Source organism: Doryrhamphus excisus, chromosome 7 (assembly GCF_030265055.1).
Source record: "Doryrhamphus excisus isolate RoL2022-K1 chromosome 7, RoL_Dexc_1.0, whole genome shotgun sequence".
NCBI lineage: Eukaryota > Metazoa > Chordata > Actinopteri > Syngnathiformes > Syngnathidae > Doryrhamphus > Doryrhamphus excisus.
The window spans coordinates 5,442,450-5,465,999 of NC_080472.1; the positions used below are offsets into that span (position 1 = coordinate 5,442,450).

General features: G+C 40.2%; 1 protein-coding gene across 4 annotated transcripts in view; it reads left to right on the plus strand.

The window, feature by feature from the left end:
• large2 (LARGE xylosyl- and glucuronyltransferase 2) overlaps positions 1–14,609 on the plus strand; it is a 35,097-nt gene extending 20,488 nt beyond the window's left edge. For all 4 annotated transcript variants that reach the window (XM_058078309.1, XM_058078308.1, XM_058078310.1 and 1 more), the window contains 12 exons: positions 578–660; positions 3,453–3,576; positions 3,745–3,916; positions 5,134–5,238; positions 5,333–5,445; positions 5,520–5,645; positions 6,133–6,288; positions 7,355–7,518; positions 8,748–9,026; positions 9,519–9,665; positions 10,277–10,472; positions 11,122–14,609. In XM_058078309.1, the coding sequence (XP_057934292.1) occupies positions 578–660; positions 3,453–3,576; positions 3,745–3,916; positions 5,134–5,238; positions 5,333–5,445; positions 5,520–5,645; positions 6,133–6,288; positions 7,355–7,518; positions 8,748–9,026; positions 9,519–9,665; positions 10,277–10,472; positions 11,122–11,319 (1,863 nt within the window). In that variant the 3' untranslated portion in view covers positions 11,320–14,609. The remainder of the gene's footprint in view (positions 1–577; positions 661–3,452; positions 3,577–3,744; positions 3,917–5,133; positions 5,239–5,332; positions 5,446–5,519; positions 5,646–6,132; positions 6,289–7,354; positions 7,519–8,747; positions 9,027–9,518; positions 9,666–10,276; positions 10,473–11,121) is intronic.
• The last annotated feature ends 8,941 nt before the right edge of the window (positions 14,610–23,550 follow it).

Below are 23,550 nucleotides of genomic sequence, written 5' to 3' on the forward strand. Positions count from 1 at the left end.
CCAATTGTGCACTAGCCAGACAGGTTCTCACCTATCTAGTCATAGAGCATGACGTGATGAAAGGAGTCTTCTAATACGACCTCAACAGTACAGTTGCCATCCATTTGATGTCCTGGAAAATGGCGATCCTCTTTGGAGGCACAACAGCTGATTTGCATTCTGCCAATATAGCATATTTTATTTATGTAGGTTCTATTTACCTTTGTTGTGTTTATTAAGTTTGTTAATTGAATAACCCTAAACCCGGGCTCACACTGAATCTGTTGTGGTTCCGGGCCTGATCCGTCAAGTGCCAGTCGCACTGACTCCGGTAGACGCAGCGTCAAGCTCCTAAGCCAGCGGCGTAAACCCGCAGCTTGACCAGAGAGTACTCCGGTGTCTGTGGCGTCTGAAAAAAAAGTGAAACCCCAAACAGCATGGAGCTAGCATGAATCTACAACAGGGAATGCTTCAGGCGGCCGCAACTGAGCCGTGACAGATTCAGTGTGAGACCTGCGTAATAGCACATGGTTGCAGGAGAGTCATTTGTAGGGTAGCATGGCGCATAACGGTGATATTTACAATCGTGTTTCCACAGATAATACACGTTGCCTGTGTTTGTGCTGGACACAACGCCAGTAGAGATGTGGTCACACTTGTCAAATCCGTCCTCTTTCACAGGTGAGACATTTTAGCTGTACTTTCTTTCTGCTGTCTTGTTTTACTCTCTCAGATGTTTTGTTGTTGGCATCAGTAAAGTTAGCTACAGTAAGGTATTCTTTTTATCCAAAGTACAAGCAAAAACCCAACAGTAATCCATCCATCTAGTCCACCAAGAGACTGGGTACACCCTGGACTGGTGGCCAGCCAATCACAGGGCACATATAGACAAACAACCATTCACACTCACATTCATACCTATGGACAATTTGGAGTCACCAATGAACCTAGCATGTTTTTGGAATGTGGGAGGAAACCAGATGCAGGGGGAGAACATGCAAACTCCGAGCGTGGAATTGAACTCAGGTCTCCTAGCTGTGAGGCCTGCATGCTAACCACTCAACAACCATGCAGATGCTCATTTTTCGGCCCTTTGTATTGAGTTGTGGACTCCTATAAATTGTCCTACGCACAATAACACACACAGAAAGCTTTGTAGATCTTCCAGAATCTGCACCTATTCCAGCAGTATGTTTTTGGAATGTGGGAGGAAACCCACACACGTACACAGAGATGCCCAACAGAGACTCAAACCCTGATCTTTTAGATCTCCTTACTGTGCTGCCTACATGCTAACTACTCAAACACATGCGGCCCCTACCAGTAATGTTAGCATTAATAGTAGTAATAATTCATTCATTCATTTTCTACCGCTTATCCTCAGAAGGGTCGCTGGAGCCTATCCCAGCTGTCTTCGGTCCAATTGCAGGGCACATATAGACAAACAACCATTCACACTCACATTCATACCTATGGACAATTTGGAGTGGCCAATTAACCTAGCATGTTTTTGGAATGTGGGAGGAAACCGGAGTACCCGGAGAAAACCCACGCATGCACGGGGAGAACATGCAAACTCCACACAGAGATGGCCGAGGGTGGAATTGAACTGAGCTGTGAGGCCTGTGCGCTAACCACTCACCCACCGTGCAACCGAGTAGTAATAATACTAACACAGTAGTCACCACTAATGTCATCCATGTCAATGACAGAGACATTATTCTTTACTTGTTGGGATCTATTCTCAAATACATTTCTAATAACAAAATATGGAATTATTTTCTTGTTCATGGCAGCCCCAAGGACACAGGGAACGTTTACCATCATGAGTTGTGAAAATCAATTTTTTTTGTTTGTTTATTCATCCATTTAGTATTCATGAGCAGGGGATTGAAATGCGGAGACAAGAAATCCAATTCATTATTTAATGGATTTTTACTTACTTCAAGCACCTCCTCTCAAGCGCTTATGTTTATGATATCTCTGACTGGGACCCCTGTGTCAATGTCAATTGTGCGATATCAGTACATGAAATAAAGTACATACATTAATTAGTATTAGATTGAGATAAATAAGTATTTGACTTACACAAGGCTTGGGAGAATGTGATGTTCTCACATGACACAAAAATGGAGCTCTTTTCTCAAATACTTACTTACGTCTATGTAATACTCATAATACTTCATTTATGGACTTTATTTCATGTTCAATTCAAGGCGCAGCAGGTCGCAACACATACAGAAATATTATGAAACATTACTATAATGACCAACAAACAGAAAAACACACTGCTCTACCACTTCTACAGCCCCCACATCCCTCCCACCCATCACCAGCTCATACACACACATAATTCATTTCAATATAATACAGCATCAGGAGCAACAGATGTGTGGTCATAAGCAAGAATAAGAAAATAACAATAAGAAAAATAAGATGAAAAAGAGGTACAAATCAAATTCTAGATCCGATCGTGATAAGTGAATATTCACACAGTAGCATCCAATATTAATGAAAGGAATATTTTAATAGTTACATCATAGAAAACCTGTTTATGACTTTCGAAATATATATATATTTTTTACCATTATTAGAGCCCCGTAGACATGATATAACACCCCTATAACACCCCTATAACACCACCTCTACACCCCTGTCATTGTCCGCTTACATTGCACAACTGTAATGAGCAAGCTACAGGATCACTGCTGGGACACAGGAGTTGACCACCGCTTTAAACAAAATATGCTACCAAGCTAGCTAGTTAGCCTCCAATTTGTTTATTTTACACTTATTCTAAACGGTATCAAACAGAGTTGGGAAGAAGAGCAAAGTAAAAAGCCAACAAATGTACCACTTCCACATGGAATGGGAGAAAAGCTTGTTTGACCGTGTCATGTAGTATATGCCATTGTTGACTCCATGCAGTTTGAAGGTAATGTAAGATTACTGACTCCTAGTGGCCACAATACTACATATGAATTGATTTTCAATATTTTTTGACTAACAATAGGACATATTTTGTAATGGACTGTAATGGCAGATGGAAGATTAGTCTAATCAGATGCGGTTTTGAACTTGAATTACCCTCAACCTATGTATTTACAGATTTTACCAACTATGAAAAATTGATTAATGATATGTCTGAAAGGATATAGATCAATATACTGACTCAAAGGCTGGGCTGGAAGACAGTTGAGTGTCTTATAAATGATGGATTATAATTTTCAAGACAAATCTGTATTAAAAACTCAAATATCAAATCATCAAATATTGAGAGGTTTGAGTCGGTGGTGTTTTGGTAAACAACATCAGCATAATCAAGTATGGGAAGTTTTCCTGACATGAAATGAAAAACAGATCGAAAGTAAGCTCAGGGTCGGTCCATAGACTAAGATATATACTGTAAATACATTGACTCCCTCTACAGTTAATTAGATGCAAACTGGATGAATTTTGTCTCAATTTTCCAGGAGAAACCCCTTGCACTTTCACTTTATCACTGATGCCGTGGCCAACCAAATATTGACCTCCCTATTTGAGTCATGGATGGTTCCGTCCGTGCAAGTTAGTTTCTATGACGCCGATGAGCTCAAGGTAAGCGCATGTTAACCTATCCCCGTAGATCTACAATGTCTTTCTCCTTCTTTAAATGATGTGTTTATTTATATGGTATGTTGGTTTGTGTCGGACATACCTAACAAGTAACAAGCATGGTTGAGCGCCTCAACCAACCTAATAAACGCCACTTTTGTCTTGTTTCAGTCCGAGGTGTCATGGATACCAAACAAGCATTACTCAGGAATTTATGGCTTGATGAAGCTGACACTAACCAAAGCCCTCCCGTCTGACCTGTCAAAGGTTATTGTTCTGGATACAGACATCACCTTTGCCACTGATATCGCTGAACTCTGGGGAGTTTTCAGAAAGTTCACAGGTAAGATCTTTTGAATTTGACATCAAATATCTCTCTTGAGTGTCAGAATACTTGTTAACTCCAAGGTTTTGTTAATAAGGGTAGGAACACTGCAAATCTTGGTTTGGACCATGCATTACATCGCAGCTGGGATTGCACAAAAACACAAAACCTGAAATCATAGATCCAGTCAAACCTGGATTTTTGTACTTTTGTATGATTCAGTTTTTGGTGAAAATGGTGCCTCAGCTTTGTACAATATTGCACAAAAAACTTGTCTGTCTGCCATGGACCGTTGTACATGTTGCTGACTCAGTGTGAATGCAAAATAACACGCCACGGGGGCCAAAGCAATATATTGAGTTGTAAGTGCAATATTCATAATGCCTCATAATTAATGGTAATGGTTTTATTTCATTTGAACATGCATCAGATTACAATTGAGTGCATCCCATAATCAGTTCCCAGTTCCACATGTCCAAAAGGAGTAGGAAGAAGCAACGCTTATTAAATCCTACCCCTCCATCTGGTACTTTTACAATCAGTAACTGTTACATTTGTTCACTTCCTGCTTTTCTAATATAGTATATATATAATTTTTTAAATGTTTTGTCCCGTACCGAAGTACGTGGTTCATATTCAAATCACTACCAAGATCTTATAATGTATATACTGGTCATATATTTCATACATTTTCACATTTCATATTAATTTGTAAACTGTATTTGTATTTAATCCTGGGAAAATTTGTTAATACTTTTAGGTTGTTTATATTGTTTATATTTAGATTGTTTATTTTTTACTGTTTAACCGTTGAGGCTGCACAGTGATCGTGTGGTTAGCACGCAGACCTCACAACTAGGAGACCCAGATTCAATTCCACCCTCAGCCATCTCTGTGTGGAGTTTGCGTGGGTTTTCTCCGGGTACTCCGGTTTCCTCCCACATTCCAAAAACATGCTAGGTTAATTGGTGACTCCAAATTGTCCATAGGTATGAATGTGAGTGTGAATGGTTGTTTGTCTATATGTGCCCTGTGATTGGCTGGCCACCAGTCCAGGGTGTACCCCGCATCTCCAGCACCCCTGCGACCCTCGTGAGGATAAGCGGTAGAAAATAAATTAATGAATGAATCTTGTCTTATAACGGGCCGTGTATCAAAAATGTATCGATTAAATTGATAATTATTTTCATTCAGATTTTATTCTCATCTTTATTGTTGGTTTTCTTTGTTTCTAGACAAACAGGTTATTGGTCTGGTGGAGAACCAGAGTGATTGGTACCTGGGAAACCTGTGGAAAAACCATAAACCCTGGCCTGCACTTGGCCGGGGCTTCAACACAGGTAGCATACTTGACATAAGAAGATACAGCATGTATCACCGATGCTGCACACTTGACATATGATTGGTTCCGATTGTATTATTTCACAATGGTAGGTGTCATTCTCCTGTACTTGGAGAGGTTGCGGCGAATTGGATGGGAGCAAATGTGGCGGCTGACGGCAGAGAAAGAGTTAATGAACATGCTGAGTACATCTCTGGCTGATCAGGTGAGAACAAACTGGAAATTTGATAATATTTGAAAAGAAAGAGAGAGAGTGTCTTATTGGAGATGTTTTTCTAGGACATCTTCAATGCCTTCATCAAGCAGAACCCAGTCCTGGTCCACCAGCTGCCCTGCTTCTGGAATGTTCAGCTGTCTGATCACACTCGCTCTGAGCTCTGCTACACCGATGTTTCTGACCTCAAGGTACGCTAAAATTGCTTGTGATAAAAGTGGACTTGTGAATGGCGTATAGAAGGGTTTAGATTCTGTTCCACAGATGGCGCTAATGCACACCAAAGCTGCTTGCCAACCGCCAATAAACAACAGAAGAAGAAAAACTCCACGAAGAAGAACGCAGTCTGACAACTTTCCGTTTGAGCGGGTACAAGATACCTCAATCGGATTGGGGAAAGGAATATTCCACCCCCGTGAATCCCATTATATTTTCATTCGGATTGGCACTTTTCTTTCGGAATGAGGTGTATACAAAGGTTACATTCTTTCCGTTTCAGCAAACAACCCGAATGGAATTGGAATATTTGGGTCCATGTATACGTGGCTAGTGACTAGCACATTTCCGCAAAGTGGGATTTTTTTACGTATAAATAGGGTTGGGCATCGAGTCTCCAGTTATTTATGATAACACTTTGCACCATTAAAGGCCCAATGAGCCCCCTCGCTTTTGTTTTAGGTCATCCACTGGAACTCCCCAAAGAAGCTTCGTGTGAAGAACAAGCATGTGGAGTTCTTCAGGAACCTTTACCTGACCTTCTTGGAGTATGACGGAAACCTGCTGCGACGTGAGCTGTTTGGCTGCTGGAGTCAGGCCAGTCCAGAGAGCATACAGGTTAGTACTGAGAAGTAGTTGACTGGTGGCAACAGATGATAAAAAACAGTGACGTGCTGTCATGGGAGGGGGGTGAGGCACAAATAATGTACAAAGTCATGAAAACTGCAGTAATGCAGTACGATGTGTTGTCTGTACAATGCAATGCCTGCAGTGGTGAAGTGGTGAGTGTGAATGGTTGTTTGCAGCGTGCAAAACTTTCACTCTCACAACAACAGGTAAATCCCATGCTTGCTTCTGGCTTTGTGATGAGAAAGTGGGCGGGAGGCAGTTGCTATAGGCTGGATGCTGCAATGGAGGCGGCGGTGATTGGCAGAGGACATATTGGCCTCACAGGCTGGAAAGAAAACAAATAGCTCGGAGCAGAACAACAACAGAGCAAAAGAAAAAAACAAAGAAAATAACAAAAACCTACCCTCAACAGAGGATGATAAAAGGACTCAGTACATAAAACTCAACAAAAGGCCCACCATGAATACTGCTAGTTTGCGAAAACGAGACATTCAAGTTGTATAAATAACCAATTAGCTAAAAATGTAATCCAATACTTCTCTACAAGAGAGGAGAAATATGATCTCAGGGAAGAAGTACATTTGAAACACTTCTATGCTAGGACTACGTTATGCTAGCCATAGCATTTCAGTATGTGGAATCAAACTATGGAATGGATTGAGTAAGGAAGTCAAACAATGCACAACGATGAGCCAATTCAAGAAACAATACAAGCAGTTGATGTTTGCTAAATACAAGGATGAAGAGTCTTGAACCAGTCCTGATGTGCTATATATATCACTATATTGACACTTACTATGGTACCCATTATGGCATTGGATGCTCATACGTATCACCTCCTACCTCCTAAATTAGAAATAAATAAAATAAAATAAAAAACTTAAACTATATTAAGAAAGCAGGAAGTTGCTGCTTAGTAGGGGGATCAAATACTTATTCACTCAACGAAATAAATTCATATATGAATTTTTTACATTCTGTCTCTCTGTTAAGAATTGACAGACTGGTCATATATGTTCTAGTAGCATGACATTATGTTGTTTTTATTCTTTAGTTGCAGACTGCCCTGGAGGACCTGGACGAGGATGATCAGTGTTATGACTTCCGCCGGGAGCGAATTACAATTCACAGAATCCACCTCTACTTCCTGCAGTATGAATATACGCTGAGCGAGAATGACAACGATGTCACACTGGTGGCCCAACTCTCTATGGACAGGTACCTGCAGTAACGTTCATGGCTGCTTAGGAACGTTTTAAAATGTTAAGACAGGTTGCTCATTATAACAAGAAAAAAAGAACAGTTTTTGTAATTTATGGCGTGGAAGAGAGGGGAGAGGAACAATATGGCGTCTTTCTGCCGCGGGCATTGTGCTTCAAAGAAAGCTGCACCCCACTGGAATTTCATTCATCATCTGTCATTCAATCATCTACAATCTTTGTTTGAGACAGGAACAGGAACACACATGTTTCTTTTTGGTGGATAGCTGCCTTGTGCTAGCTTCTCTTTTCACTAACGATTGACTTAATGAGGTGGAGCAAATGCTTTTTTTTCGCCATGGCTTGGCAAGCTCCATATATATATATATATGTAGTATTCTACACTGGTCACTAGGTGTCAGCAATGTTACTGTAATGTTGGGTGAGACACACAAGCACCAGACAAAAACTTTATTGGTGCATGACCCACGGCAAGCTAAAACTCAACTCTGAACGCTCAACGTTACTTCATGTCTGTGCTACCGAAACATATTTACAGCATCACACCAGCAAAAGTCTTATTATGTCTAAAATTAATCATTTTCTCTTATTATGTCTACTATGTTGGGTAATGGGAGTGTGAATGTGACTATAGGGGTGTTATTTCATGCCTAGAGGGCTCTAATAATGATTAAAAAAACACTTTTAGAAGGTCATAAACAGGTTTTCTATGATCTAACGATAAAAATATTTTATTTATAAATATTAAATATATATATTAAATACAATATATTATATAATATATATACAATAATATATAATATGCTAAATTAATTGTATTTAATATGTATATATTAAATACATTATATAATATATATACAAAATATAATATGCTAAATGAATTGTATTTAATATGTATATTGAATATTATATTTATTATAAACATATTTTATGTTATACATATTTAATATGTATGTATATTAAATAAAATTCTATATTTATATATATATATATATTAAATATTGTGTTAATTATAAATTATAAATATAATACAATAATAATATAATGTTATATTTTACATTATATATATTAAATACAATACATTTAGCATAGTTTGGTTTGGTACCAATTAACCGCAATAAATAGATGGCTATATACCAACTACCACAGCAGAACACACAACCCAGCATCCCTGGTTCATGTGGTTTTATCTGCGTGAATAAAATGTTGTGTATCTGTCACCTCAAGGTTGCAGATGCTGGAGGCAATTTGTAAACACTGGGAAGGTCCCATCAGCTTGGCACTTTACATGTCTGACGCAGAGGCTCAGCAGTTTCTTCGCTATGCTCAAGCCTCGGAGGTCCTGAAAAAGCGCAAAAATGTGGGCTACCACGTTGTCTACAAGGAAGGCCAGTTCTACCCCATCAACCTGCTGAGGAACGTAGCCCTGAAGAATGCCAAAACGCCGTATGTTTTCCTGACAGATGTGGACTTCTTACCAATGTACGGTCTCTATGAGTACCTGAGGTAAGACGGACCACCATCCAGTTCTCTTTTAGTATTTTATTCGGAATATTACATGAAAAAGGTTAGCATTTTGCATGAAAAAGTCATATTTTTTACAAGTAATATTGTGGACAAACGCAAATTTAATCTTTTTATACAAGATGTGGCCATCAAGAATCATCCCATCAAGTAGTCTTTTGTCTAAACAGCTGACTGACACATTACCGCCGCCATCTGGTCGGAAGCTGCACTGTAAACTTAAATTATATTAGGAAAGCAGGAAGTGAACAAATGTAACAGTTACTGAATGTAAAAGTACCTGTGTAAAGGACATGTGGAACTGGGAACTGATTATGGGATGCACTCAATTTTAATCTGATGCATGTTCAAATGAAATAAAACCATTACCATTACCAAAATCAAATAAACCGTGACTTTAACACCAACGTACAGAATGTACTGAACTGTGATGACCGCCCTTCCATGACACCTCTCTTTGCTTTTTCCATGCAGAAAATCTGTGGTCCAGTTGGACATGGCTGGTACGAACAAAGCCCTGGTGGTCCCTGCTTTTGAGACACTTCGGTATCGCTTGTCCTTCCCCAAATCCAAAGCTGAGCTGCTCTCCATGCTGGACATGGGGACACTATATACCTTCAGGTATCAAAACGGTCTCTACGATTTCTTCTCAACCAGTCCTTCAGAATTGTTGTTTCAATGATAACCCTAACCATAACCCTTTCAAAGTTGACTATTTGTGGCAAAACAGCTCAATAGTGGCCACTCTTCCTGTGGAATCAAACAGTCTTCGGAGGACAGATGTTAGTACAACCTCTGTTTAGAGTGGGCTTTCCTACTTTGACAGAAATAGCTTAATTTAGTGATGGCGGTATCGATTCCATGGTATTGTCAAATGTGATATTGGGGTAAAATGGCAATAAAGTAATTGGTATTGTCATGAATTTGGCCAAAAAATGCCCCCCCAAAAATAATAGGTATACAATCGAATAAAAAAAACTGGTATAACGCATCACTACCTCTACTAACCATAGTGGTCGTCAAAGGATTGTCCCAGATGCAAAGGAAGTGCTAGCAGAAAGTCATGAAGAAATTTGTATAAAGGTTGTTTGGACTCGCCAATGTAGAGGTCATTGCAACATCACTGCAGTCAATTTCATAAGGAACAATGCTCCTATCCTTTGGGTCAACCTGAGAACACAGACATTAAACATTGCAATAATGTTGATTTGATGATGTTTTTGCATGTGTAGGTATCACGTATGGCCTAAAGGTCATGCGCCTTCCAACTACGCCAAGTGGAGAACATCCACCACACCTTACAAGGTTGACTGGGAGGCAGACTTTGAACCATACGTTGTTGTCAGACGCGATTGTCCGCAATATGATCAACGCTTTGTGGGCTTTGGCTGGAACAAAGTTTCCCACATCATTGAACTGGATGCACAGGTAAACACAGTACATCGTTATTATTATTATTTAATATTATACGGGAGCCAGGCAACAACATTTCGTTGGCCATCCGTCCATCCACCCATCCACCCACCCACCCATTACATGTAAGAGGCCTTGGAGATAAAGGGCCTCTAAAATGTAATGTCCCTCTGATGTACTTCATTCATTCATTGGTCACTCCCACTGTGAATTTCAACATCCTCATCTCTGACATCCCAGACTGAGATGGTTGGGACATGTCCAGAGGAGAGATAGTGACCTTATTGGTAGAAGGATGCTGTGAGTTGGTGTGAGAGAGACGGATGCGGAAGACAGGGTTGGATGGAGGCAGTTGATTGGGAAAAGCCGAAAGAGAAAGAAGAAGATATGCTTGGTTAAAGTCGAAACAGGTTAATCACATAGATTAAATGATGTGTAACTTTAACAATTCAAAAACTCAAAACTAAGCAAGACAACACTAAGACAATTTTTTCTCATAGTACGTTAGACCTTGTGTAATATATACTAAAATCTGTCTATGACTATGAACTCAAGGGGCTCAGTGTCGGAATTTTTTGATCTTTCTTACTTTTTACTTACTTTTATACTTAGAATGCAAATATAAAATGTATAATTGATTCATTCAGCGTGTTCTTTCTTCCAGGAGTATGACTTCATGGTTCTCCCAAACGCTTTTATGATCCACATGCCCCACGCTCCGAGCTTTGACATCTCCAAGTTCCGTTCCAGTTCCAGCTACCGCAACTGTTTGAACACCCTCAAGGACGAGTTCCACCAAGACTTGTCCAGGAAGTATGGTGCAGCTGCTCTCAAGTACCTCACCGCCCAGAGGAACATCTAAAAAGATCTGTCGGACACTTCCAGAACCTTTCAGACATTTTTGGTTTCCTGTGCTGACTGGGCCTAAAGAGACGACATGACACACGGAGCAGTAGAATTTCCTGCAAAATACTGTCATGCTTTCTTCTGACAATCAGGGGTATTTCACCCATGATCCAGTATCTGCGACATTAGGGCGTTTGGGGATCATTAGGGTCAGCACCATGTTGGAGAGGTCAGTCCAACAGGAGAATGTTTTACGCCTTATCACTTTATGGAGTATATACTAAGATTCAGTCATTCATTTTCTACCACTTATCCTCACGAGGGTCGCGGGGGTGCTGGAGCCTATCCCAGCTGTTTTCGGGTGAGAGGCGGGGTACACCCTGGACTGGTCGCCAGCCAATCACAGGGCACATATAGACAAACAACCATTCACACTCACATTCATACCTATGGACAATTTGAAGACACCAATTAACCTAGCATGTTTTTGGAATGTGGGAGGAAACCGGAGTACCCGGAGAAAACCCACGCATGCACGGGGGGAACATGCAAACTTCACACAGAGATAACCGAGGGTGGAATTTAACCCTGGTCTCCTAGCTGTGAGGTCTGCGCGCTAACCACTCGATCGCCGTGCAGCCTATACTAAGATCATTCACATAATTACATAATTTCTTCTTTGGAGTGTAAATATCAACTTATTCACTTTACATTCGCTTTTATTGATCATTCTTTTGACCGCTATTAAGATTATCAAAGGCCAGGCTAATTCATTGTGATTCATGTGTTTGATTCTACAGTAGCCAATATGTCACAGTACGGTAGTGGGTACACTCAGGAACCATTCGACTATATCTTCCCAAGAGAGAACATAGAAACAATATGATACTTGGATATGACTTAAGGTTAGGCTCAAGAGATCATGTGTGTCTTCATACTCCATGTGGCGCCTGCTCCCAAACTGCAGGGGGCAGTGTACTGAAAACATACATGTACTAAACTTGACCGGAAGAAGTTTACATTCGACTTCCAACATAGCGACGCTTGCATATATCCTGATGCAACATGGGATATTAAGAAGGAAAAAAATAAGAAAAGAAAAATACAGTTCAGATCCCTGCTTTTTGGCAATGGTAATTTATATGTCCATAAAAATGTCTATTTTTCACTCTCCTCCTTCCAAACCCACCTGCTAGCTTGACGCTGACGATTTCGGATCAACTTTTGCAGTAAAAGTGATTGTTGCTATTATTAGATTCAGCTCCGGAACCTTCCGCTTCTCTCTTCAATTCCCATTGTTCACTCACAACACTGCTGTTGACACAGCAAACATGTAGGACTTGTTGCTGCACGGCAATCGGTTTTTGGCTTTGAAAGTTGTTTTTCGGCCGATCAAATGTTTTTTATGGAAATCAGTTGATACTGTTTTCTGGCCGACTGATCGGACCATCCCTAATTTAAAGTATAAAAGGTATAGCTATTCACCAGTAAAGGATGACAATGTAAGACGATCCACAAACAGATGCCAAAACTGTATGTGGCCAAAAAACTATGATGTGTTTACGGACCGCCAAACAAAGTGAGAAAACTCAACACTTAAGAAAAAATCATTATTCGTGAAGCATAAAGACACAAACATCAAAAAATTTTGCAACAGTTGTACACGTACGCTGTAGTATTTATAAATATAATTTTTCTGTTGAAAAAAATATAATAAAAAATTTAAAAATTAAAATACAGTAATATAATAATAAAAAATAAAACGTTGAAAAAAAATTGTGAAGACTGAAATTTCATAACGATTATTTTCTTTGCCCATTAATCAGAGGCTTGTTGTTTTGATCAATAGAGTCATTCTTTAGGCCCGCGACCAGGGGTGTGCAAACTTCCACCAATCCTCGGGAGTGCTTGGAGTGTGACCAATCATAGCGGGGTAGGCGTACCCAGAGGAGGGGCAGGAGTGGAGTAAATTGAACTGAAAAAGACCTTTGTCATCCATTGACTGTTTAGGTTGGAAGCAGGAAGTCAATAGAAACACTGCAGAAACAGGTGCAGAATCTGGGAGAGCTAGAAAGCTTTCTGTGCGGGTTATTGTGTGTAGCTGCTCTATAGGAGTCCACAACTCAATACAAACCGCCAAAAATGAGAATGAGCATAATAGGTCCCTTTTAAAGGCAAAAAGGTTGAAAAAAAAATACATCTACAATAGATATTTAAGATCAAAGCTTTGTGTTATTAGTTACAATTAGTTATTATTATTTTTAGCCTTTTTGCTTTGTTAGCTGGGGAGTTTTTTTGTTTGATTTTATTTCTCCTATGTGCTGTGGTCCCAACATAGAACAAGCTATGGGCCACAAATGACCCCCAGAGCCACACTGTGGACACCCCTGCCCAAGGTGGACCAAATCAATATGAAGCAAACAAAAACAGTTACAGATTTGGTCCGCAACAGATCAGAAAAGAGGCAAAAATGTCCATTACTGTTTTCCGAAGGCAAAGGCACAGTTGTCAATTAATTGGATAATCGATTCCTCAAATAATTAAGTTTTAATTCATGTCTAGTATGCTGTAATAATGTTAAAACACACATATAGAAGGTTTTCTATGCTCCAACTACGAAAATATTGCATTGATAAATAAGGAATCCTACTTAACACAGTCAGGTCTGGAACCACTTTACTGCGATAAAAGAGGGATTACTGTACATATTAATATATCCCACTATACTGTTGCGGTACTAATGAATGAATTGCAATCACTAAGCACATTCCTAGAAAGGACAAAGAAATACACAACCTGTTTATACGATGAACAGTGCTCACTGTTTATGAAAGTTATTTTCAGATTCTTTGTGCATGTTTATTAAGATAAATTACGTTTTATAAATCTGCAAAGTTGTATACTGGAAAACAGTGAAAGAATGACTTGAGATGGGCCAGCAGTTAATGTAATGGATGCCCGTGTTTGACTATTAGATGGCGGTACTGCAAGCAGGAGTTGTTTTATGTCCAACAATGTCTTTATATGTGACTATATATATGGCCCATACTTCTTATTTTAGGCCCATCATTCATGTAGTCCGAGAGGTAGGAAACAGTGTAGTTTAAGTCAGATGCCAGTTTATGTCAGTGGGGCCTTAACCACCAAAGTATGGATGTGCATCACCAACGACTCACTGATGGAGATGAACACGATAGTGCCTTTGCTGTATTGTAAGACTGGATACTGATGATACTGACGAAAGAGGCTGATGTCAGGCACTCTATTTATTATTGGTGAATCAAATCAATCTTATTTTTCTATGTAAGTGCTTGAAATAAATTTGTCCTTTTGTAATAATTTTGCCTGAGTTATTGTGTATATGTTACTGTGCAACAATCAAGCAAACCGAGACCTCCATGTGACGGTCGGGCTTGAGAGCTTTGCGGTGCGACCCCAGGATGCAGAGACCCAATTGCAGGTAAAAATGTATTTATTGTAGATGCTATGCAGCAGCACAACTCACAAGCAAGTCCAACATAAAAACGACAAGGACCCAACAACTAAAGGAGCGCACACCTGAACTAAATATCATAGAAAATGGGAAACAGATGCAGGAGATGATGGAAAGCAATGGAAAACAGCGGAAAACAGACCAGAGCAACACAGGAAGTGAATACAAAATAAGGGCATGAACCAGGAACACAGGAAAAGAGGAAAACCAAGAGCTGTCACGAGGGGGTGAAGCCCAATCGTGACACTCCAAGTACTACGTTTCAGCTGGTAGAACATGAATCCATCTATTTTCATTTGCTTATCCGGATCCGGGTTCTGGGTGCCAGGGGCAGCAGTCTCAGTAGGGACTTCTTACGTCTTACGTCTTACCACCTCTTGCAGTTCCACCCGGGGGGGGACACAACAAGGCATTTCCAGACCAGCTGTGATACATAATCCCTCCAGCGGGTCTTATCCTTGTAACCTCCCAGTCGGACACCAGAACTACCTCAAGGTCCCAGCCACCTCAACTAGCTCCTCTCCGTTTGAAGGAGAAGCGGTTCTCAATGCTTCTCAATTCGCCACTCAATGGAGGAAACTCATTTCGGCCACTTGTGTCCACAATCTAGCTCAAGGGTGGGCAAACTACGGCCCGTGGGCCAAGCGTCTTCATCCAGCACACTAGGCATTTCCAAATTCAGGTCAACACATGACACACAAAGAACCTACCCGCCTCACCATGTGGGCATACAAATAACAAATAAATACGCATACCCATATATTCCTGCCGCAAGGCATGCAGGGTAACTTGTGATACTATCCCAACATTTTGCAATGTTTGTCGCAATATTTGTTGAGGAGGTCGCCAGAGAAGTAAACAAATAGGAGTTAACATACTCGTGATAGCCACTGTTTTATTGTTCATAGTTCATATTACGGTTGCAGCTGGACTACCCAGCATGTCTTACGGTCATTTGGAAATAACGATTTAAAGTTACATGTTACGTTTAGCGCTTAGTTGTTGTGAATCACCCATGTCGTCATACTCGTTGATTTATTTATTTGTTACGGTAACTTGCTGTGGATATGTTGTGTTTTCATTTTGTTGCACCATGAGCAAGTACGTCGTTCTGCTTGATGACCGTGAGTCAAAAAGTTTGCCCACATCTGATCTAGCTATTTCGGTCACAATCGGTTGGTCCACCCTCCTCACACTTGTGAACAAGCACCTGCGATACTTAAACTCCACCTGGAGCAACCCGTCCATCCCAACATTCAGCTGCAAAGCACCGTGGTAAACACTGAAGGTCACATAGCACAGATAGTTAGCATAGCACAATGCCTTGGCTGCGCCTACACTTTCTGTCCGTAGTTATGGACACAATTTGTCGATGAAAATCAATGAAAAACATTCACTGTGAGCAGATGGGACTGCTATGCATTGGAAGTGAAGTCTTCCATGAACACACACAATTGGTGGTAAAGGTGGCGTGGAGTGGGTGTTCGCTACCTGCTATGCCAGCTGTGCTTCTGTTGAGTGTGGGTGACAGAGCAGCTGTTTTAAAGCTGTGCAGCGGGAAAAGATATATCTGCACATTACTGATGATGGCGGGCTGAGGTTTTGTTTGTTTTCTTGTAGGTATTATCGTGGTTGTAGTAAGGGGGTTTAATTGGGCCTAGTACAACATTATGCAAGCGTGTCAAACTCCATTTAGACATACTGTAAATATACTAAAATATTACACCGTTCTCAATATGTTGCAGTTTTCACATTGTAATCTTAAAATGTCGTAATGTGTATGGTGTTTTTCACAAGGCAGGGCACGATCGTGCATCTGTCACTTTGTCTGATACAGATACAGGTAGTGTTGTACTCGCTCATCCCTAATGTTTATATAGCCATGCAAGCTTTAGTTTGCCGATCACTGATCTAAATGTGGATTCAATATGGTGTCTGACAAGAATTAAAACCAGTAGCCCATGAGCTACCAGTTCCTAACCACTTTTCAATTAGCGCTCCAAGGGGTTTATTTATTTATGATCAACTCCTATACTAACAACATCAAACAGTGGGGTTCGGCAGTAGTGCTGAAGTCTTCGGGAACCTTTGTGGGCAAATACAAGCAAATACAGCTGGATTTGGTGCCGATTCTGGAAGATCTAGAAAGCTTTCTGTGCGGGTTATCATGTGTAGGTACTCTATAGAAGTCTACAACTCAATACAAATGACCAAAATATTTGTATAATACATTCCTTTTATAAATAACAGCTTTTGTTTAAACAAAAAAAATCATTAAAAAGTCACGAAATAATATAATAATAACATTTTAGACATATTTAGTAGTGATGACATTTCTTTGAAATGTATTTTTGTCTTATTCCATGAAGTGATTATAAAACAGGCATGCAACCTACAATATAGGATTTTTGTTCATTTTCAGCTGACAGTACACAGACAGTGGTAACAGTAACCTGCATTGAATGACCACAGTATGAGGTACATCTACACCTGCACAGTAGTACGCGCAACATCGAACATTATGCATGCGTATCAAACTCCATTTATACATACTGTAAATGTACTAAAATATTACACCTTTCTCAATATGTTGCAGTTTGCACATTGTAATCTTAAACTTGTTCCCTAATGTGTACGGTGTTTTTCACAAGACAGGGCACGATCGTGCATCTGTCACTTTGTCTGATACAGATACAGATAGTGTTATACTCGCTCATGCAAGCTTTAGTTTGCCTATGACTGATCTAAATATGGATTCAATGTGGTGATGAAGTCTGACAAGAAATAAAATGTTTACTTTTCCCTCTTGACCTTCCCTCCCACGTTTTTCCTCAACCAGTAATAAGATCTTTTTAAATACTTACCACATATGAATGTATTGCCTTTAGACATCTTGATGGTTACAGCACAGTGGGCTGCATGGAGTGGAAGTTTACTGCTGGTCAGAGCTGGTGGGCGGTGTTGTTCTCACTTGCATGCTGAACTCTCAGTGTTGTTTCTGTTGGGTTTAAGCATATGGATGAGTCAGTTTTTTTTTTAACAATGTTAATGCGGGAAATGTTTAAATGTTTACTTGATTCAGTCTGTGATATCATCGCCACGTGGAACACCGGTCTTTGCAAAGAGGGAGATGATAACGATATCATTGTAGCTTGGTTAATGTACAAGTGAGTTATGTAAATAAAACATCGTTTTGTTTTTTTTGTTCTTCTGTCAGAGGACAAAGCTGGAATCTGCATTTCCTTCATAACTCGGTCGGTCTGGGTCCACCGAATCACTCATGAGCTTGATGGCTCATTTCATACATCATAAGAAGGTCCAACTTATACTCAATGTAAAGGACGGGTCAGGTCCCCACACAGGTACATCAGCCGGTTCTTTGTAACCATGCTCCAAGAATAGAATATCAATGCAGAATGTGCACTCAGGCCAGGAGATGCCTCTCATACCCTCGTTCCTCTGTAGCGAGTGAGAGTGTGTTCAGCACAACATTTATGATGAAAAGCAGAGAGATTGCAGAAAAACTGTGCTTTCTGCACTATAACCTGCCAGTATTGATTAAAAATTGCAACACTGAGAAAAGTGCAGTAGTTCACTGTTGACAGTTACACTTTTTTAGTCAATGTTTACTGTTTGAGATTTGAGCTACTTTATATAATACAGTATTTAATTTATTTTATTCCAGAAATACAGTTTATTTGCACAAATGTGCCTTTTCTTGTATCATTGTTTACATTTTGCCTTTAGTTATTCATCTGTGTTTCTTTTGTCATGGATTGGCTGTGTAATAGGCTTGCCGCCAAAGCGCAGCTCTTCAACACGGTGCATGTGCACTACTGTGGAAGCCTGCATCCAGCTTTTGCTTTTTGTGGAGGTTGTTTAGTGATAATGCCACAAAAACACAGTATGGACACACTCATTTGTTGACACTACCCGCTCCCGATTAAATATGTAAACCAGGAATATCCAAAGTGCAGCCCGCGGGCCATGTGTGGATCGCATTTTTTATGGGCCTGTGAACAGCACATTATTCATTCATTTTCTACCGCTTATCCTCATGATGGTCGTGGGGCTGGAGCCTATCCCAGCTGTCTTCGGGCGAAAGGCGGGGCACACCCTGGACTGGTGGCCAGCCAATCACAGTGCACATATAGACAAACAACCATTCACACTCATGTTCATACCTATGGACAATTTGGAGTCGCCAATTAACCTAGCATGTTTTTGGAATGTGGGAGGAAACCGGAGTACCCGGAGAAAACCCACGCATGCACGGGGAGAACATGCAAACTTCACACAGAGATGGCCAAGGGGGGGATTGAACTCCGGTCTCCTTGCTGTAAGGTCTGCGCGCTAACCACTCAATCGCCCTGCAGCCTGTTAACAGCACATTGTAGAAACTAAATAACAAACAAAAAAGGATAAACTAAGAAAACAATGAAAGTTGTAAAGTTGATACTAAAAAATAAACTGTAAGACTCCAAATCTCCCACAGTACACATATAGCTGAATAATGAACAATAAATATAGTAACTTCCGATCAATCCATGTGTGGTATATTATCAATGTACCGATTTCAGCCCCACCCGTTTCCGGATAAACAACACCCATTTTCGGTTTATGCATTAGTAAATACTAACGCTGCAATAGACAATCTTTGTGGTATTTCTCTCATGATCATAGGATAGAATACCACAGGGATTTAGTGAACTTATGCACAGAAAAGCGGGTTTAGCATCAGTGCTAACATAACAAATGTCAGCTTACTTTTTGTGTTTTTTATTGGTTTTTGAATATTTTGAATAAAAATTGGGACTGACTTATTTTATATGGCAGAATAAATGCTGCTTTGCGATTGCTGGAAGGTTTGTGCAGCGATACCTGTTCTTGTTAGTCGTCATCAGTACTATTTACTTTGTAACTATTTACTTTGTACACTAGTGGTATCCTTCTTCAATGTGCAATGCTTCTCATGGTGGACTGAGAGCTCATTTCTTCTATGTGGACTGCGTAGGGGTTCTTTGATTTTCTACTGTGTTTTTTATTCTCTACATGGATTTTTCTAAAAGCTTCACCACTATCTTTTCCACACCACAGTGGCAAAGAACGACAAAGGTCGTGGCTACGATATCAAGCCCGTCTCGCAGTTTGTGTCTTTTCAGTGGAGTCAAAAGCTCTCCATGTGTTGCTGAACCATGACTGTGTGAAGACACCCAAGTCGAAATGTCATAACTGTGTGGTTTATGTATTGCCACCCTTTTATGACACACTTTGCTTACTTGGTAATGGTAATGGTTTTATTTCATTTGAACATGCATCAGATTACAATTGAGTGCATCACATAATCAGTTCACAGTTCCACATGTCCAAAAGGAGTAGGAAGAAGCAAAGCTTATTAAATCCTACCCCTCCATCTGGTACTTTTACAATCAGTAACTGTTACATTTGTTCACTTCCTGCTTTCCTAATATGGTTTAAGGTTTTAAAAAAAATAATTTTCATTTTTTTTGTCACGTACCGAAGTAGGAGGTGATATGAGCATCCAATGACATAATGGGTACCATAGTAAGTGTCAATATAGTGACATACGTATATAGCACATCATGACTGGTTCAAGACTCTTCATCCTTGTATTTAGCAAACACTTATTTTTTACTTCGATTTGATTCATTGGTATTAATTAAATGTTATTTTGTATTATAATTTTCAACTTTCACCAAAAAAATGTTGGAAAAGTAGGTTTATAGGGGACCATCATACTTTTTCCACTTTTCTGACCTATGAATGTTATTAGAATGTTGTATTATCGTGTTAAGCGGTGCCAAAGTGTCAGATAATGAGGTTTGTGCATTTGGAGGTGAGCCCTGAAAGAAGTACCACCAGCCAGTGGTAAGAATGAGCATAATACTGTAGGTGTCACGTTGTACCGTAGCACGGGTTTGGTAGCCTTGGTGGGTCGCTATGCTCTGTTTATTTGTTGGACTATTCACTCATTTCTGTTGTCCTTTTAGATTTGACCACTCCTCCGTTGGGTGGAGCTACGGGACTTGCCACAGCTGTTCTTCATTCAAATCACCGTTTATAGTCACCTGTTGACCTTCGGCAGTCCTGTACGCCATCCAGTCAGTTTATGTTATCCTTTGCTGCACGCCCTGTGGCTTCGTCTGTTTACCTGACTTACATTTGCGGTGTCTTTTTGGTTCCCCCTCTTTGGCAAGACCGACCATTAAAAGACTTTAATTGCACCTATCTTCTTGTCCTCTGCATCCTGGGATTTGAATCCAGGTCAGATTGCACCTTTGTCACAGTAGGTCCCGTTTAATATTAAGGATAAGCTGGATACTCATAGACTAGTATATTATGGAATATGTACAAGCGTGAAACTTACATGTCATCATTATCCGTAATTATGTATATACATGCTCTATGATTGCCCCCCCAGTCTGATTCTGCAGGCCGCAGTCACAGAGCGGCTGCGTGGTGCCTCATTCACGTACACGATACAAGTTGAAAACGTCCTGTGTAACGTTGACCACTGCCTCCACTTCATTAGGTTTTTTCTCTATTACGGTATTTATCAAAAGTTATTTGGTAGACTTGTTTACACGGTGCATTTGACAAGACATCTTTTTTGTTTATAGTACTCAATATGCAATTTGGGGGGCACGATGTTCGAGTGGTTAGCACGCAGGCTACACAGCTAGGAGACCAGGGTTCAATTCCACCGTTAGCCATCTCTGTGTGGAGTTTGCATGTTCTCCCCGTGCATGCGTGGGTTTTCTCCGGGTACTCCGGTTTCCTCCCACATTCCAAAAACATGCTAGGTTAATTGGCCACTCCAAATTGTCCATAGGTATGAATGTGAGTGTGAATGGTTGTTTGTCTATATGTGCCCTGTGATTGGCTGGGGGGATAAGCGGTAAAATGAGCTAAATATGAAATATAATTTGCAGATGTCTTTAGGATTTGGCATTTTTCTGGCATGAAGTAAAGTCAGCCAAAGATATTTTAAGAGAAGGAACATAAATAGCTTGCTGGTACACAACAGACACTAATGTGCTGCAAATGGTGCCTTCGGGATAGCGGTTCAACTTACAGGAGATGGAGAGACTTGGAGTGCTTGCAGGAAATGGCTATGAGTGGCGCAAACACGCTTACTTAGATATGCTGTGCAGAGAGGCTGCTAAGTGAATGCTAATGGCTGCACTTATATAGAGTCTTTGTACCTTTACGCTACTTTACAAGGTTATCTCATTCACACAATGATGATGCTGCATGCTGCCATGCAAGTGAAGTAGCTCATTCAAACACCGTGATGCAACATCAGGAGCCACTGGGGCACCATTATCTTATGCAAGGATAGAGCACACAATATTCTGATTGAGAGACAGCATATGTACTGCCCAAGCCGTGCTAATACTGTAGAAAATACTCAATTACAGATTTTCACAGCTTCACTCTGTCATGTTTTTTTCTGAAATATATTAGTTAATAAATCATTGCTGTTTTGCAACCTATTATTAGTCCAAACATATGCAAATTGTACATCGCCTTTGCCTAAGTGGAGAATTTTCAAGCACAAAAAATGTCTAAATGAAGTATACTTGTTTACACGGTGCATTTGACAAGACATCTTTTTTGTTTATAGTACCCAATATGCAATTTGGGGGGCATGATGTTCGACTGGTTAGCATGCAAGCTACACAGCTAGGAGACCCGAGTTCAATTCCATCCTCGGCCATCTCTGTGTGGAGTTTGCATGTTTTCCACGTGCATGCGTGGGTTTTCTCCAGGTACTCTGGTTTCCTCCCATATTCCAAAAACATGCTAGGTTAATTGGTGACTCCAAATTGTTTGAAGAGCCACATGCGGCTCTGGAGCCGTGGGTTGCTGACCCCTGTTCTAACTCAATCAGCATGACAGATTCGTTTTAAGTCTTTTCAGCCATGAGGTCAGCTGGTCCTTTTGTGGCAGGGCTGAAATGCATGTTTTTTGTTTTTTGTTTTTTTTTTGGGGGGGGGGGGGGCACTCTTCATAACATTCTGGAGGATATGCAAATTGCCATAAAAATACTGAGGCAGAAGACTTAGTGAAAATGAGTATTTGAGTCATTCTCAAAACTTTTGGTCATGACAGTAGATACACATTCATTAGATATTAGCAATCATATTATTTATACCAAGATAATCCAATTAACCAGTGACAGAAAAAGTGTTTACATTACATTCTACATATATAGATAGACAGACTGATACATACGTATACACAAACATTCTTTACATACAGACACTTTGAAGGAACTGAGCCACCTATCCAAGTCCCAACTAATGAGAAACCAATCAATGCTTTTTGATATTTTATGGCATGAATCAATAGTCATAGCAAAGTCTGAATGTTACTCAGCTTGCCTACCCCGAAGCGTCACGGTAATGGAAGTGTTGAAGGTTGGGCAGCACTTGGACAAAAATGGATCTGCCTCATTATTCTACTTTATTGACTGCTCGCTTGGGCCATTAACAAGCAAATAAAAAGACACGGAAGTCTTAGTAATATTCAGATACTGGAATCTAACTTTAGTCTTTATCCGTTGCTTCAAAGCCGCAGCACTTTATCGACCTGTTGTTTAAATGCTATCTTAGCAGGGCCATATTTTCATTAGCAAAAACGAGGACACTCGGCCAGGCACTCAAATGATCCTGGAAGTTTGCTCAAAGATGCACACCTGAAGGCATCATAGTCAGGCCTCACTTGTTG